Source organism: Salmo salar, chromosome 01, assembly GCF_965601325.2.
Source record: "Salmo salar chromosome 01, fSalSal1, whole genome shotgun sequence".
Classification (NCBI taxonomy): domain Eukaryota; kingdom Metazoa; phylum Chordata; class Actinopteri; order Salmoniformes; family Salmonidae; genus Salmo; species Salmo salar.
The window spans coordinates 66,081,295-66,099,793 of NC_138291.1; the positions used below are offsets into that span (position 1 = coordinate 66,081,295).

The following is an 18,499-nucleotide window of genomic DNA, read 5'->3' on the forward strand; positions in this document are numbered from 1 at the left end:
AAAATTGCAGAAAATGATGTCATGGCTTTAGAAGCTTCTGATCGGTTAATTGGCATCATTTGAGTCAATTGGAGGTGTACCCGTGGATGTATTTCAAGGCCTACCGTCAAACTCAGTGCCTCTTTGCTTGACATCATGGGAAAATCAAAAGAAATCAGCCAAGACCCCAGAAAATAAATTGTCGACGTCCACAGGTCTGGTTCATCCTTGGGAGCAATTTCCAAATGCCTGAAGGTACCACGTTTATCTGTACAAACAATAGTACGCAAGTATAAACACCATGGGACCACGCAGTCATCATACCGCTCAGGAAGGAAACGTGTTCTGTCTCCTAGAGATGAACGTACTTTGGTGCGAAAAGTGCAAATCAATCCCAGAACAACAGCAAAGGACCTTGTGAAGATGTTGGAGGAAACAGGTACAAAAGTATCTATATCCACAGCAAAACGAGTCCTATATCGACATAACCTGAAACGCCGCTCAGCAAGGAAGAAGGTACTGCTCCAAAACCGCCATAAAAAAGCCAGACTACGGTTTTCAACTGCACATGGGGAGAAAGATAATACTTATTGGAGAAATGTCCTTTGGTCTGATGAAACAAAAATAGAACTGTTTGTCCATAATGAGGCTTGCAAGCCGAAAAACACCATCACAACCGTGAAGCACGGGGGTGGCAGCATCATGTTGTGGGGGTGATTTGCTGCAGGAGGGACTGGTGCACTTCCCAAAATAGATGGCATCATGAGGTAGGGAAATGATGTGGATATTTTGAAGTAACATCTCCAGACATCAGTCAGGAAGTTAAAGCTTGGTCGCAAATGGTCTTCCAAATGGACAATGACCCCAAGCATACTTCCAAAGTCATGGCAAAATAGCTTAACGACAACAAAGTCAAGGTATTGGAGTGGCCATCACAAAGCCCTGACCTCAGTCCTATATAAAAGTTGTGGGAAGAACTGAAAAAGCGTGTGCGAGCAAGGAGGCCTACAAACCCGACTCAGTTACACCAGCTCTGTCAGGAGGAATGGGACGAAATTCACCCAATTTACTGTGGGAAGCTTGTAGAAGGCTACCCGAAACGTTTGACCCAAGTTAAACAATTTAAAGGCAATGCTACCAAATACTGTCACAACCTGACCATTGAGAGCCCTTGGTTCTCTATTCTGTTGTAGGTCAGGGCGTGACGAGGGGGGTGTTCTAGTCTTTTCATTTCTATGTCGGTGCTCTTGATATGGTTCCCAATTAGAGGCAGCTGATGTTTGTTGTCTCTAATTGGGGATCATACTTAAGCTCTCCATTGTTCCCACCTGGGTTGTGCGATATTGTTTTGTTGAGTGCTGATGTGCGCTCTGTTACTTCATGGTCGTTGTTTGTTTATTGTTTTGTTTAAGTTTCACTAATAAAAGATGTGGAACTCGAATCACGCTGCGCCTTGGTCCGTCTATCCCAACAACCGTGACAAATACTAATTGAGTGTATGTAAACTTCTGACCCACTGGGAAATAAATAAAAATAAATCATTCTCTCAACTATTATTCTGACATATCACATTTTTAAAATAAAGTGGTGATCCTAACTGACCTAAAACCGGGAATTTTTACTTAGATCAAATGTCAGGTATTGTGAAAAACTGAGTTAAAATGTATTTTGTACACCTGTTCTGAAAGGCCCCAGAGTCCGCAACACCACTAAGCAAGGGGCACCACCAAGCAAGTGGCACCATGAAGACCAAGGAGCTCTCCAAACAGATCCGGGACAAAGTTGTGGAGAAGTACAGATCAGGGTTGGATTATAAAAAAATATCTGAAACTTTGAACATCCCACGGAGCACCATTAAATCCATTATTAAAAAATGGAAAGAATATGGCACCACAACAAACCTGCCAAGAGAGGGCCGCCCACCAGAACTCACGGACCAGGCAAGGAAGGCCTTAATCAGAGAGGCAACAAAGAGACCAAAGATAACCCTGAAGGAGCTGCAAAGCTCCACAGCGGAGATTGGAGTATCTGTCCATAGGACCAATTTAAGGCGTACACTCCACAGAGCTGGGCTTTACGGAAGAGTGGACAGAAAAAAAGCCATTGCTTAAGGACAAAAATAAGCAAACACGTTTGGTGTTCGCCAAAAGGCATGTGGGAGACTCCCCAAACAAATGGAAGAAGGTACTCTGGTCAGATGAGACTAAAAATGAGCTTTTTGGCCATCAAGGGAAAAAATATGTCTGGTGCAAACCCAACACCTCTCATCACCCCGAGAACACCATCCCCACAGTGAAGCATGGTGGTGGCAGCATCATGCTGTGGGGATGTTTTCCATCGGCAGGGACTGGGAAACTTGTCAGAATTGAAGGAATGATGGATTGCGCTAAATACAGGAAAATTCTTGAGGGGAAACCTGTTTCAGTCTTCCAGAGATTTGAGACTGGCACGGAGGTTCACCTTCCAGCACGACAATGACCCTAAGCATACTGCTAAAGCGACACTCGAGTGGTTTAAGGGGAAACATTAAATGTCTTGGACTGGCCTAGTCAACGCCCAGACCTCAATCCAATTGAGAATCTGTGGTATGACTTAAATATTGCTGTACACCAGCGTAACCCATCCAACTTGAAGGAGCTGGAGCAGTTTTGCCTTGAAGAATGGGCAAAAATCCCAGTGGCTAGATGTGCCAAGCTTATAGATGTCTCTATAAGCTTGGCACGTTTAGCCACTGGGATTGTTGCCCATTCTTCAAGGCAAAACTGCTCTAGCTCCTTCAAGTTGGATGGGTTCTGCTGGTGTACAGCAATATTTAACCCCCAAGACACTTGCAGCTGTAATTGCTGCAAAAAGTGACTATACAAAGTACATGGTGACTCTACAATGTTATGCACCCTCAAGTTTCAGTTTTTTTGTTTTATTTCTTGTTTCTTTCATAATTAAACATATTTTGGATCTTCAAAGTGGTAGGCATGTTTTTTAAATCAAATGATACAAACCCCCCAAAAATCTATTTTAATGCCAGATTGTAAGGCAACAAAATAGTAAAAATGCCAAGGGGTTGAATACTTTCACAAGCCACTGTATATGCCATCTATTGAGTTCAAATCAGGTACTAGCAGGTACTTCTTGAGATTAAATTAATTGTGTCAATTGTGATGAGCTATCAGTTCAAAATGCTGTCAGTAGAGGAAACAGTGGTACTTTGTATGAATATTGTATTACAGAGACTTGAAGTATGTGTCCAATGATGATAGAAAGATTTTTACTCTCACCAGTAAAATCTGTTGGGGACTACACTCTCATGCACGAGGTGCCATCTTCTTCCAAATTCAACAGAGACGTAGAGCTGCAAGAAAAGAACATCCTATAGTTTAAAAAAATCAGAAGAGAAAGAATAACATTTTATTCCAGAGTTAAAACTAAGAGTTCAAACGAAGGAAACATTAGACCTGGAGAATTCTCTCCCTCCATTTTAGGGACTGTCATCTATGTCTCATGGAGGGTCATACAACATTTTAATTGTATTACTTTGTTTTTTTACTTTTTGCACTGCACTTCAGAGCACTTTGATTGTTTTTGTTATGAGTGCTGTACAGCTGAATCTTTAAAGCAGGCTTGAAAATAGTACTTAACCATCAGTATATTCCCTTTGCATTATGCTATTGACCTCCCTCTTTCAGCAGAGTAGGGCTGTTATCCAAGCTCTCAAAAGTCTTTTCAGCTCTCAGCCCAACTCATATGATAACACTTTTACTTAATCTGAGAGCACATCACACATAGGGAACTGTTGTACAATACAATTGTTTTGTACAATACTATTGCACAGTAAAAGACAGCAAATAAATGAATTAATATAAAAGCAGAACAGAAGAAGGAAACCATACAGAGAAGAAAACAATCACACATTTATATTAACATAAAGATATGGAGTAAACTCAGGGATAACTTCTCCCCAGCTTCTTCATTTCAACCATATTGATGGCTCTCAATAAAGCATCTCATCCCTCCCCCTCACCATTTATCTTACTTCTCGGCCTTTGACTGCACTCTCTCTCATAATCAAGTCTTTCAATAGCAGGATGGGAGGAGAGAGTTTGATCTCTGTTGTGTTGAGTTAAACAAACAGTTGGGTTCTCCTTGAGAATAATAAGTGTGGTCTCAGTCTCCTGTTTGGGACATTAACTAACACATCTCTAGTTTGGACTCTCAAGCCAGACCGTGTGGCCTGTTTGGAAGAACATGTGGTGAGATGTCTAGACTTTGGCCACAGTCGTCATGGCTTGGGTGACAGATGTCTCTTGATGTGAAGTCCATTACTCTGAACATAGTACATTGATGGGTCGGCTACTAAGAGGTGGGAGGTGCTTTCCCCACTGGGAGACAATGATGCTAATGAAAGAACAGGCAGAAGTGTGGAGCACACAGCTACGGTTGAAGTAAACATCTTGTTAAAGCCAATAAGGTCAATAGACTCAATAGAATTAACAAGACCTTTACCTCAATCAAGTTGTGTGTGTTGTTTTCTCCCCCCTCCTCACTTATAATTGACCGGATTCTCTTTACCTTCTGGTCATGGCCGTAAGCCAGGATCCAGTCCTCCTGCTCGGGGTGGAAGAGAAGGCTGAGGATGTTGAAGGCTAATTGGTACCTCTGATAGGATGCGCCCTCATCAAGACTAATGATCAGGCTGCTCTCCACCTCCGGGTCGGTCAGTAACATGATCTGAGATGAGAGAGGATGGGTCAGGAGACGAAAGGAGAGATTTATAAATCACAACATTTAGCAATATTTATCATTATCCATTCATGTCCGTAATGATTAAACTTGCTAATTATACTATTGTTATGAGTTTTCCCTTTAAAAAAAAAACACATGAAAAAAATCACGTGAATAGAATACATGCAAAAGAACACGTATGGTTTTTGCACGTGTGAACAAATCACTTGAAAAATGTAATGCTATGTTGACTGGTAAGACACATGGTTTTCGGACGTGTGTGACATTTCACATACATTTTACACGTGAACAAATCACGTGAAAAATGTGATGTGGGAAAAACAGACACGTGGTTTTCAGACACGTGAAGTTTCACATGACTCAGATACATGTGGTTAACCAATATATCACGTGATATTTATTATAAATTTCACGTGTGCTTTTGTAACTGCCGGGATTAGAGCCCGGGAGAGCCAACGTCTTGACCCTTCGACAAAGAGGGACAATTTTGAAGTCACAGGCGGGCTACCTCATTACATGACCACTTTCACATTTTAATGTCAACTAGAGCTATCCAACGAATCAAAAATGTGATCAACTTTATCACAGGATTTGCTGTGATTAATCATGATTATTCGCTAATTCGTAATTTGCTCAAATTGAGATGTCATTTCAGATTTTTTTGCAAAAAGCATTAAAATAATATTGCAATTTTGATTTTGTCCAAAGTAACAGTTAGCAAAATCAAGTAAATTGATAAACACACCCAACTTTTTTGTCATTGCATTGTTGTTTTTAGCTGTATATTTTGGAAGTTTTCAGTGTACTTTTAACGTTTACAGACAATGCGATATAAAAACAAATAGGGCACTAAATTTACAAAAAGTTAACTTGAGTTACGGAGTGCTAGCTTCTCTGTTCTTTTCACTGGACTTCTTCTATACTGTAGGTCATTGACCAATGTATTAAGAAGAGAGGCGTGCGCCTGCAGCAATACACTCCAAATGGATGGCTCAGAAAAAATACATTATTATTTTTTAACACACCTGATTTATTATACTCAGGTAGGCTAAGTTACCATTTTACAGAATGGCATTACAGAATTGCAATTCCATATGTGGAAACATTGCTACTGCAACATGTTAACACCACCTGTTCACATGTGAGGAGAATAACACTATTTCACCACCACATGTGAATTTTCAATTCCACATGTGAAAGTTAGATTTTCACATGTGTAGTTTTCCTACATGTGAAACTGCAAATTTGGTTTTCACATGTGATCGATTTTCACATGTACTTGCAATTCAACTTGTGAAACCGCAAATTTAAGGTGAAAGGTGAAAACATGTTTTTTTTCTCACATGAAAAAGTTGTGTTAACATGTGAACTCTAAATTTAATACAGGTAGTGTCACATGTGAAATGTACACCTGGACTCAGGGGTAGATGTAACATAGTAAATGTATATCCGGGACACTCGAAATAGCATATGTTACATTTTGTATGCTATGTATTCATTTGTGGATGTCCATCATCCATTTTGTATCATATGTTACGGATTACAATTCATATGATATGTTACAAAATTGCAAAACATATGATATGTTATGAATTCCAATGCTGTTAGCTAGGTGGCTAACATTAGCTAGGCTAGGGTTTAGGGTTAGGGGTTAAGGTTAGGAGTTAGGTTAAAGAGTTAAGGTTAGGGGAAGGGTTGGCTAACATGCTAAGTAGTTGCAAAGTAGCTAAAAAGTAGTAAGTAGTTACAAAGTTGCTAATTAGCTAAAATGCTAAAGATGTCCGTGATGAGATTGGAACAGATTGGGTTGTTAGACATTCGCGTTATACGCCTACCCATCCACCCTGACCAACCACCATACTTACATTTTTTTGCCTGTAACCTTCTATCTTATGTAACCTTACCATACAGTATGTAACATATGAATCTGATTTGAGTGTCCTGGATTTACATTTAGTACGCTATTTGAAAATACGCTTTTCATATATGAAACTGAAAATTTGACATGTGTTTTTTTTTGTAAGGGTTAAGGACAGCAAACAGATATGGTTATGGTATGGTACATGGTAAGATAAGATACATGTACGAGGACATACCTTTCGTTTGTTATTCGGACTCACGTACAAGTAGCTTAGTATGGTTTTTGGTCCAACCTTTTTATTAAGTTTCTCATATGTTGTTCCATAGTCTGTTGACCTAGAATTAAATTATGGGATTAACAAAAAAGTGTTATTTTACTGTTAATGGTGAGAATGAGAGCACGGAGCAATATCAATGATAATACCTATGGCTATGCGGGCAAGCAGAAAATTAAAACAGGAAATAATACAACACAATTTGCCAGTTGAATAGAGAACTGTTTCATTATCAGAATACACATGGATATCTGTATGACAGACTATGCAAGGGAATTATATGATTTGTAGTAAAAGTAAAACATTCAGTATTCAAGTCTCCTAAAATGTTGACACCATAATGACCATTATAAATATCAACCCTGTATCTCAGTACCATCATTAAAAAAACTAGCTTGATAACAACTGTGGTGGAGTTGGATACAGTTACATAATCATATTACAAAAATTAGATGTATGGAGTCATAAACCATTTACAGAAGCATCTATATTTCACATTTCCATTATGCATTTTCTGGTTGTCAGAAATATTTCAAGTGTAATATGCTACATTCAGTAACATACAGTACTGTACTTGTTTGCAATATTTGAACAAAACATTCCAGTTTTACAGTCTCTGTTTCTTAGCTCTCTGCTTCCTAGTCTCTTATAAAAATCGAGTTTATTGGTTGCGTACATCAATTTGCAGATGTTATCACAGTGAAATGCTTGTGTTTTCTATCAGGGCAGTAATATCTAGCAATACACAAATAATCCAAAAAGGAAAAAAAAGATACAGTACTTTTGTATAAATAGTGTACATATAAAGTGGGTAAAACATTATGTACACGTTATTGAAGTGACCAGTGTTAAATTACTCTATAGAGCAGCAGTCTCTAACGTACAGGGTAGAGTAGCGGATGGTAGCCGGCTAGTGACAGTGTCTAAGGTTCGGGGCAGAGTACCGGGCGGGGGCCGGCTAGTGATGACTGTTTAGCAGTCTGATGGTCTGGAGATAGAAGCTGTTTCACAATCTCTCGGTCCCAGCTTTGGTGCACCTGTACTGTCTTCGTCTTTTAGATGGTAGCGGGGTGAAAAGGCCGTGGCTCAGGTGGCTGAGGTCCTTTATGATCTTCTTGGCCTTCCTGTGACAGCAGGTGCTGTAAATGTCCTGGAGGACAGGCAGTGTGCCCCCGGTGATGCCTTTGGCTGACCGCATCACCCTATGAAGAGCCCATTGGTTGCAGACGTTGCAGTTGCCAGCCCGCCAGAATGCTCTCTATGTTGCATCCGTAAAAGTTAGTGAGGGTCTTAAGGGCCAAGTCGAATTTCTTCAGCCAAATGAGGTTGAAGAGGCTCTGTTGCACCTTCACCTCGCTGTCAGCATGGAGGGACTATATCAGGTCTTTAGTGATGTGCACTCTGAGGAACTTGAAGCTTTTGACCCACTCCATTGCGGCCACATATCTGTGGATGGGGGTGTGCTTTCTCTGCTGTCTCCTGTGTTCAATGATCAGCTCCTTCATTTTGTTGACATTGAGGGAGACATTATTTTCCAGGTACTACTCTGCCAGGGCTCTCACCTCCTCCCTGTAGGCTCTCTCGTTGTAGTTGATAATCAGGCCTACCACTGTTGTCGCCAGCAAACTTGATGATTGAGTTGGAGACAAGCGCAGACATGCAGTCATGGGTGAACAAGGAGCGCAGGAGGGGGCTTAGAACGCACACTTGTGGGGCCCAGTGTTGATGATCAGATTTGCGGAGGTGTTGTTGCCTACCTTCCCCACCTGGGATCGACCTCAGGAACTGTAGGACCAGTTTCACAGGGTGGAGTTCAGACCCAGGGCCCTGAGCTTGGTGAGGAGCTTGGAGGGCACTATAGCATTGAAAGCTGAGCTGTAGTCAATGAACAGCATTCTTACATTGGTATTTCTCTTGTCCAGGAGGGATAAGGCATTGTGCCGTGCAATGGCAATTGTGTTGTCAGTGGATCTGTTGAGGCGGTAGGAAAATTGTAGTGGGTCTAGGGTGTTGGGTAAGGTAGTGATATGATCCTTAACTAAGTTAGTGCTATTGGGTGAAACTCATTTAGTTCAGTTACCTTTGTTTCTTGGGTACAGCCTTGCGAGGGTTAACACGCTTAAATTTCTTACTCTCGTCGGACAAGGAGAATGAGAGCGAACAGTCCTCGTGAGCTGCGGTGGCCCACAGCGGCAGCCCGGTGGTGTTTTCCTTGAAGCGGACAGTGAGGTGTTGATGTCTGCGACTTTACTGGCTTTCCCTTTATAATCCATGATTGTCTGGAGTCCCTGCCACATACGTCTTGTGTCTAAGCCATTGAATTGTGACTCCACTTTGCCCTTGTACTGTCGTTTTGCCTCTTTGATTGCCTTACGGAGGTCATAGCTGGTCTGCTTGTGTACGTCCATGTTCCCAGTCACCTTGATGTGGTTAGATGCAGTGGTTTGTGCTTTCAGTTTCGCGCAAATGCTGCCATCTATCCTTAGTTTTTGGTTTGGATAAGTTATAATTGTCACAGTGGGAACAACATCCTCTATGTATTTCCTGATGAACCCAGTCTCTGAGTCAGTGTATACATAGATACTATTCTCAGAGGCGAACCAAAACATTTCCCAGTCCGCATTATCAAAACAATCTTGAAGCGTAGATTCTGATTGGTCAGACTTACAATTGACAGTCCTCACCATGGGTGATTCCTGCTTAGGTTTCTGCCTATAGGTGGGGAGGATCATAATAGAGGTGTGATCTGATTTGCCGGAGAGAGGGCAGTGGAGGGCCTTGTAGCCACCCCAGAAGGGAGAGTGGCAATGATTCAGTGTTCGATGCACGAGTATCACAGAAGATTTGTTGATAGAATTTTCCTAAGATTTCCTTTATTAAAGTCCCTAGATACAATAAATGTAGCCTCAGAATATGTGGTTTCCAGTTTGCACAAAGTCCAGTGTAGTTCCCTGAAAGCCATTGCCGTGTCGGCTTGGGGGGGAACATACACGGCAGTGATGATGAAGAAAGTTATCTCGGGAGTTCATGCAGTCACTTGATGGTGAGGTATTCCAGATCGGGAGACCAGAAGGACTTTAGTTCCTATATGTTTACACAAGTTGTTAATCATAAAACATACTCCTCCGCCTTTCTTTTTCCCTGAAAGTTCTTTCTTCCTGTCTGCATGATGGACGGAGAACCAAACTGACTGAATGGATGGGGACAATATATCCAGAGAGAGCCATGATTCCGTAAAACAGAGTATGTTACAGTCACTGATGTCTCTCTGAAAGGAGATCCTCGCCCTGAGCTCGTCTACTTTAATGTCCAGGGACTGAACGTTAGCGAGTAATATACTTGGAACCGGTGGATGGTAATGCATGCCGCCTGAATCTGACTAGGGCCCCACTTCTTCCTCTTACTCGTCAGCGTTTTGGTGCAGACCCCGGGATGAATGGAGCTGCAGTTCAAACAAACAGCATCCATTTCAAGTCTAATTTCTGTTCAAAATACTGGTGGGTGACCGCCGATTTAATATCCAAAAGTTATTTTCAGCTGTAGGTAATAATACAAGAGACATTCTGAGCAAATAATGTAAGAAATAACAACAAATAAAGTTGGCTAGGAGCTAGAAACAGAGCGACCGTGTCTGTCTTTATTTTGGCAGTTACCTATATAACCAACATACAACATGAGAAGGGCCATTAGTTTTTCTAACAATGTGATAGGTAATCACTCAGGCCCATGGTCACATGCTCAAGAAAGACTTGTGGCCCTAAACATGAACACCAAAGCCCAAGAGAAATCAACTGAGATGAATTTAACCCCTCCTTACCTCCATAGAGAGCTCTCTGTGACACTGCCAAGGCTGAAGTCAAAGTACTTAGTCAGCATTAGAATCACCTACAAAACAGAACACAGTTCCCATCTCAGCACGCATCTTTAGACAATAAGAGTAATATACAACCTTTTGATAATGTAACACTTCCATGCATCATATCATCTGACACTTTGGTTGGACTTGAAGTAATGAGTTGCATATTATGCAGTATTTCACAATTCTGGCAAATAAGCCTAAAATTGAAAATAAGGGAAAAAATTCACTTTTGACTACCTCATTTTCAAACTTGCACCTGTTGCTATTTTATCATTGGAAGTGGTTTGAGCAGGATGGCCTTGGGAGGTGTGTATCATCAATTTTACAACAGCAGCAACACAGCAGCCTTAATATGGATACTCAGCTTAATATGGACACTTGTCAAACCCCCACACACATAAACTAATCCCAAACCAACTTCTGAGGCCTTGTCAAGGCTTCATTCTGCATGAGAATGTTGCATCTTCTGTGTAAAGGTTGTGACATGATTCCCCTGGTACTGCTGCTCAGTCCGTTCACCAGCTCCGGAGGTCTAGGTCACCGGACTTCTAGGTGTCACTGAACTGGATCATCACCACCAACCCCGGACTGTCTTGTCTCATTACGCACACCTGGTTCCCATTCCCCCTGATTAGTATGTGTATATATATGTGCCCTATGTTCCCCATTGTCCTTGTCAATCATTGTTACCATGGCCGTTGGTCCTGTGAGTACCTGTGCTTTGTTGTTTTGGCTTTCGTGGTATGTGTACTGTGCACTTGTTATTTCGGGTCCCGTGTAGTGTCATTACGGGTCACGTCCCCTGTAATTATTAAAGGTTAAACCTCGCTCTTTTGTTTGGGTTACATCCCTGTGTATTTTATATACGTGTTTGTTTAAGGCTTCGTCCCCGTGCCTTTTTCATGACATGTTGTATTTTTGGGTGGAGTAATAAAACCCCCTATTATCTTTTCCTGCGCCTGTCTCCGATCATTATACAATGCGACAGGTTGTGGGTTTTTTTGTGCTCAGCGGGTTTCTTCCATGGCAAGCATCCCAGGTACAGCAAGGCTCTCCTCGTAAATATCATGGACATCTTTTTTGAGGAGATTGTAAAGAGCACCATTGTTATATGGAAGTTAAACAAGCTCATGCTTAATAGATATTTAGACAAATAAATTGCGAGGTGTAACGGAAATTATTCTACATGTTAATAAATGGCTCTCTATGGACAGCTCTATTTTCTGTCTTAATTTGAAAGGAGAAACTTCTTTCCTACTCAGCGATTGTTGGAACCTAAATCAGTCTTTGTATCACTTCATTAATATTGCATACGTCAATGTTTACAGAGATTTTTTTCCCATTCTCTCAGGTCTAAATACTTGAAGACAATGTGGAAAAAATACAATTTAATAAAAGTACGCAACTGTCTCAATAGTTTACTGCATAAGAAACCGGTGTGAAGGTCTTCTACTCCTTGGAGACAACACCTATCTCCTGGGAGAATTGGTCTTTCCAATTGTACCCATTTATTTTGTTTATTATTTGGCCTTTTAGTTGTCTCTTCATTATAACATGTATATATTGTGGTTAGCCAAAGTGTGGTGAGGAATAATCTGAGTATTTTAACACAGCAGTTATATAGAAACCCACAGATTGGGAAATACAGTGCCTTGCAAATGTGTTCATCCCCAGTGGCGTTTTTCCTGTTTTGTTGCATTACAACCTGTAATTTAAATAGATTTTTATTTGGACTCCATGTAATGGATATACACAAAATAGTCGAAATTGGTGAAGTGGAATAAAAAACAAAAACATGTTTCTAAAAAATGGAAAGTGGTGAGTGCATATGTATTCACTCCATTTGCAATGAAGCCCCTAAATAAGATCTGGTGCAACCATTAACCTGTTAGGGCTGGGGGGCAGTATTGACACGGCAGGATAAAAAACGTACCCGATTTAATCTGGTTACTACTCCTGCCCAGTAACTAGAATATGCATATAATTATTGGCTTTGGATAGAAAACACCCTAAAGTTTCTAAAACTGTTTGAATGGTGTCTGAGTATAACAGAACTCATATGGCAGGCAAAAACCTGAGAAGATTTCATGCAGGAAGTGGCCTGTCTGACAAGGTGTCGTTCTTCTTGCCTCTGTTTATTTAAGACTGAGGATCTCTGCTATAACGTGACACTTCCTACGGCTCCCATAGGCTCTCAGAAGGCGGCAAAAAGCTGAATCGTGGCTTTGCAGGGTCTGGCTGAAGAAAAGTAGCGTGTTTGGGTAGTGGCTGGTTACAGTACTGTGAGACTCAGGCGCGTGCCCGCGTCGACCGAATGCTTTGTTTTCTTTCCTCTGTTTACCTAAACGTAGATTCCCGGTTGGAATATTATCGCTTTTTTTACGAGAAAAATTGCATAAAAATGGATTTTAAACAGCGGTTGACATGCTTCGAAGTATGGTAATGGAATATTTAGAATTTTTTTGTCACGAATTGCGCCATGCTCGTGACCCTTATTTACACTTCGGATAGTGTCTTGAACGCACGAACAAAACGCCGCTATTTGGATATAACGATGGATTATTTTGGACCAAACCAACATTTGTTATTGAAGTAGCAGTCCTGGGAGTGCATTCTGACGAAGAACATCAAAGGTAATCAAACTTTTGTAATAGTAAATCTGACTTTGGTCAGGGCTAAACTTGGTGGGTGTCTAAATAGCTAGCCGTGATGGCTGGGCTATCTACTGAGAATATTGCAAAATGTGCTTTCACCGAAAAGCTATTTTAAAATCGGACACCTCGATTGCACAAAGGAGTTCTGTATCTATAATTCTTAAAATAATTATGCTTTTTGTGAACGTTTATCGTGAGTAATTTAGTAAATTCCCCGGAGGTTTGCGGGGGGTATGCTAGTTCTGAACGTCACATGCTAATGTAAAAAGCTGGTTTTTGATATAAATATGAACTTGATTGAACAAAACATGCATGTATTGTATAACATAATGTCCTAGGTGTGTCATCTGATGAAGATCATCAAAGGTTAGTGCTGCATTTAGCTGTCTTCTGGGTTTTTGTGACATTATATGCTAGCTTGAAAAATGGGTGTCTGATTATTTCTGGCTGGGTACTCTGCTGACATAATCTAATGTTTTGCTTTCGTTGTAAAGCCTTTTTGAAATCGGACAGTGTGGTTAGATTAACGAGAGTCTTGTCTTTAAAATGGTGTAAAATAGTCATATGTTTGAGAAATTGAAGTAATAGCATTTCTAAGGTATTTGAAAATCGCGCCACGGGATTACACTGGCTGTTGCGTAGGTGGGACGATTTCGTCCCGCCTAGCCCAGAGAGGTTAACTTCTTGGTGACAGGGGGCAGTATTCGGAAATTCAGATGAAGTGCCCAAAGATAAATAACGTGCCCAAAGTAAAATGCCTGCTACTCAGGCCCAGAAGGTAGGATATGCATATTATTAGTAGATTTGGATAGAGAACACTCTGAAGTTTCTAAAACTGTTTGAATGATGTATGTGAGTATAACAGAACTCATATGGCAGGCAAAAACCTGAGAAAAAATCCAACCAGGAAGTGGTTTGTAGTTTTTCAATTCATTGCCTTTCCAAACTACAGTGTCTTTGGGGTCATTTTGCACTTCCTAAGGCTTCCACTAGATGTCAACAGTCTTTAGAACCTTGTTTCATGCTTCTACTGTTTCTGGGGAGAGAATAAGAGCTGTCTCAAGCCTGGGACCAACAAGTTGTTTGCATGCGCACCGTTCCTTCTTTTTCCTCTGTAATGAATACGCTATTGTCCGGTTGGAATATTATCGAATATTTATGTTAAAAAGACCCTAAGGATTGATTGTAAACATCGTTTGACATGTTTCTACGAACGGTAATGGAACTATTTGATATTTCGTCTCGGGTTTTGCACTTGCGCATTATGCCTTTGGATTAGTGATCTGAACGCACGAACAAAACGGAGGTATTTGGACATAAATAGGGAGTTTATTGAACAAAACAAACATTTCTTGTGGGAGTCCTGGGAGTGCATTCCAACGAAGACCAGCAAAGGTAAGTGAAGATTTATAATACTAATTCTGAGTTTTGTTGACTCCAGAACTTGGCGGGTAACTGTATAGCTTGTTTGAAATCTGACACAGCGGTTGCATTAATAAGGAGAAGTGTATCTATAATTCTTTCAATAACTATTGTAAATTTTATCAACGTTTATGATGAGTATTTTTGTAAATTGATGTGCTCATTCACCAGGAAGTTTTGGTGGGAATACTTTTTCCTGAACATCACGCGCCAATGTAAAATGGGTTTTATGGATATAAATATAAACTTTATCGAACAAAACATACATGTATTGTGTAACATTGAGTCCTGGGAGTGTCATCTGAAGATCAAAGGTTAGTGATTAATTTTAGCTGGTCTTCTGTTTTTTATGACGTCTGTCCTTGCTAGGAAAATGGCTGTGTGGTTTTTCTTGTCTAGGCGCTGTCATAACATAATCTAATGTTATGCTTTCGCCGTAAAGCCTTTTTGAAATCGGACAATGTGGTTGGATTAACGAGAAGTGTATCTTTAAAATGGGATATAATAGTTGTATGTTTGAGAAATTTGAATTATGAGATTTTTGTTGTATTGAATTTGCCGCCCTGCTATTTCACTGGCTGTTGAATAGTGTGTCCCGCGGGTGGGACGCTAGCGTCCCACATGTCCCAGAGAGGTTTTAACCTTCAGAAGTAAAATAATTAGTTAAATAAAGTCCAGCTATGTGTAATTCAAGAGTCACATAATCTAAGTGTATATATACACATGTTCTGAAAGGCCCCAGAGTCCGCAACACCACTAAGCAAGGGGCACTACCAAGCAAGCGGCACCATGAAGATGAAGGAGCTTTCCAAACAGGTCAGGGACAACGTTGTGGAGAAGTACAGATCAGGGTTGGTTTGTAAAAAAATATCTGAAACTTTGAACATCCCACGGAGCACCATTAACTTCTATGGGCTACGTGGGACGCTAGCATCCCACCTGCAGGACACAGCCAGTGAAATATCAGGGCGGCAAATTCAAAAACAACAATGTCATAATTCAACTTTCTCAAACATACACTTCTCCTTGATGTAACCACATTGTCCGATTTCAAAAAGGCTTTACAGCGAAAGCAAAACATTAAATTATGTTAGGAGAGTACATAGACAAAAATAATCACACAGCCATTTTCCAAGCAAGGACATGTGTCAATAAAACCCAAAACACAGCTAAATGAAGCACTAACCTTTGACGATCTTCATCAGATGACACTCCTAGGACATTATGTTACACAATACATGTATGTTTTGTTCGATAAAGTTCATATTTATATCCAAAAACAGCATTTTACATTGGCGCGTGATGTTCAGAAAATGTACTTCCACCAAAACAGCCGGTGAATGTGCACATCAATTTACAAAAATACTCATCATAAACGTTGACAAAATATATAACAATTATTTAAAGAATTATAGATAGACTACTCCTGGATGCAACCGCTGTGTCAGATTTTAAAATAGCTTTACGGAGAAAGCACATTTTTCAATATTCTGAGTACATAGCTCAGCCATCACAGCGAGCTATACAGACACCCGCCAAGTTTGGGGCATCCTAAACTCAGAATTGTTATTAGAAATATATTCTCTTACCTTTGCTGGTCTTCGTCAGAATGCACTCCCAGGACTGCTACTTCCACAAGAAATGTTTTTGTTCGAAATACTCCATATTTATGTCCAAATACCTCCGATTTGTTCGCGCATTCAGGTCACTATCCAAAGGCATACCGCGCGAGCGCGGTACCAGAGACAAAGTCAAAATGTTCCATTACCGTACTTAGAAGCATGTCAAATGCTGTTTAAAATCAATCTTTATGTATTTTTTTACGTAAAATTGTGATAATATTCCAACCAGACAATAGCATTTTCATTCAAGAAGAAAAAGCAGGAACGGCGCGCTCGCGTGACTGCGCATATCCAATCCCTTTGTTGCCAGGCAGTCCACTCAGTAACTGAGCTCCTATTATCTGCCCAGTGACAGGAGAATGCTCAAACCACTATCTGAAGGTTGTTGACAACCAATGGAAGCCTTAGGAAGTGCAATGTCACCCCACAGACACTGTAGTTTCGATAGAGAATCAAAAGAAGAACTACAATTCTCAGACATTCCACTTCCTGGTTGGACTTTTCTCAGGTTTTTGCCTGCCATATGAGTTCTGTTATACTCACAGACACCATTCAAACAGTTTTAGAAACCTCAGTGTTTTCTATCCAAATCCACTAATAATATGCATATTCTAGTTTCTGGGCCAGAGTAGTAACCTGTTTAAATTGGGTCTGTTTTTCGTCCGGCCGTGAAAATACTGCCCCTACACCCCAACAGGTTAGACTTGCAGCTGTAATTTCTGCAAAAGGTGGCTCTACAAAGTATTGACTTTTGGGGGGAAAGTTATGCACACTCAGGTTTTCAGTTTAAGTCTTATTTCTTTGTTTCAAGAAATATATATTTTGCTTCTTCAAAGTGGTAGGCATGTTATGTAAATCAAATGATACAAACCCCCTAAAAATCAATTTTAATTCCAGGTTGAAAAGCAACAAAATAGGAAAATGCCAAGGGGGTGAATTCTTTTGGAAGCCATTGTAGAGATGAATGGTCTACCAATTACATGACCTTTATAGCTTCCAAAAGTCCCAATCTGCTGGACAATGTCATACCTAATAAAATGAACCAGAGCAGTTTGCAAAGTAGACCCAATTACTTCCTGTCTTCTGGATGGTCATTAACTTAACTATTTACATGGAGAAGGTCCAGTGGAAGACTCAAATCATTTCTATCCTCAAGTGCCAGCTGGAAAAGTGTTAGGCAAGTGTTGAAAGTGCAAGGTGAAGCTCTCTTAATAAGGACAGACGTTCCGCTAGCGGAACGCCTCACCAATATCCAATGGTAGAGCGTGGCGTGAAATACAAATACCTCAAATGCTATAACTTCAATTTCTTCAACATATGACTATTTTACACCATTTTAAAGACAAGACTCTCGTTAATCTAAGCACATTGTCCGATTTCAAAAAGGCTTTACAGCGAAAGCAAAACATTAGATTATGTCAGGAGAGTACCCTGCCAAAAATAATCACACATCCATTTTCAAAGCAAGCATATGTCACAAAAACCAAAACCACAGCTAAATGCAGCACTAACCTTTGATCTGCATCAGATGACATTCCTAGGACATTATGTTATACAATACATGCATGTTTTGTTCAATCAAGTTCATATATCAAAAAACAGCTTTTTACATTAGCATGTGATGTTCAGAACTAGCATACCCACCGCAAACTTCCGGTGAATTTACAAAATTACTCACGATAAACGTTCACAAAAACATAACAATTATTTTAAGAATTATAGATACAGAACTCCTTTATGCAATCGCGGTGTCAGATTTTAAAATAGCCTTTCGGCGAAAGCACATTTTGCAATATTCTGAGTAGATAGCTCGGCCATCACAGGCTAGCTAATTTGACACCCACCAAGTTTGGGACAACCTAAACTCAGAATTACTATTACAAAAATTGGATTACCTTTGCTGTTCTTTGTCAGAATGCACTCCCAGGACTTCTACTTCAACAACAAATGCTGTTTTGGTTCCAAATAATCCATAGTTATATTCAAATAGCTCCGTTTTGTTCATGCGTTCAGGTCACTATCCGAAGGGTGACGCACGAGCGCATTTCGTGACAAATGTCAAAATATTCCATTACCGTACTTCGAAGC

The 18,499-nt window shown here is 40.4% G+C and overlaps 1 protein-coding gene across 1 annotated transcript in view; it reads right to left on the reverse strand.

Moving 5' to 3' along the window:
- The window catches only part of LOC106608714 (VPS10 domain-containing receptor SorCS1-like), a 103,958-nt gene that overhangs the window by 62,000 nt on the left and 23,459 nt on the right, over nucleotides 1-18,499 (reverse strand). Inside the window, exons 2-5 of the mRNA XM_014206816.3 lie at nucleotides 10,672-10,739; nucleotides 6,816-6,915; nucleotides 4,546-4,704; nucleotides 3,255-3,328 (exon numbers count right to left, since the gene is read on the reverse strand). Of these exons, the coding sequence (XP_014062291.2) occupies nucleotides 3,255-3,328; nucleotides 4,546-4,704; nucleotides 6,816-6,915; nucleotides 10,672-10,739 (401 nt within the window). The remainder of the gene's footprint in view (nucleotides 1-3,254; nucleotides 3,329-4,545; nucleotides 4,705-6,815; nucleotides 6,916-10,671; nucleotides 10,740-18,499) is intronic.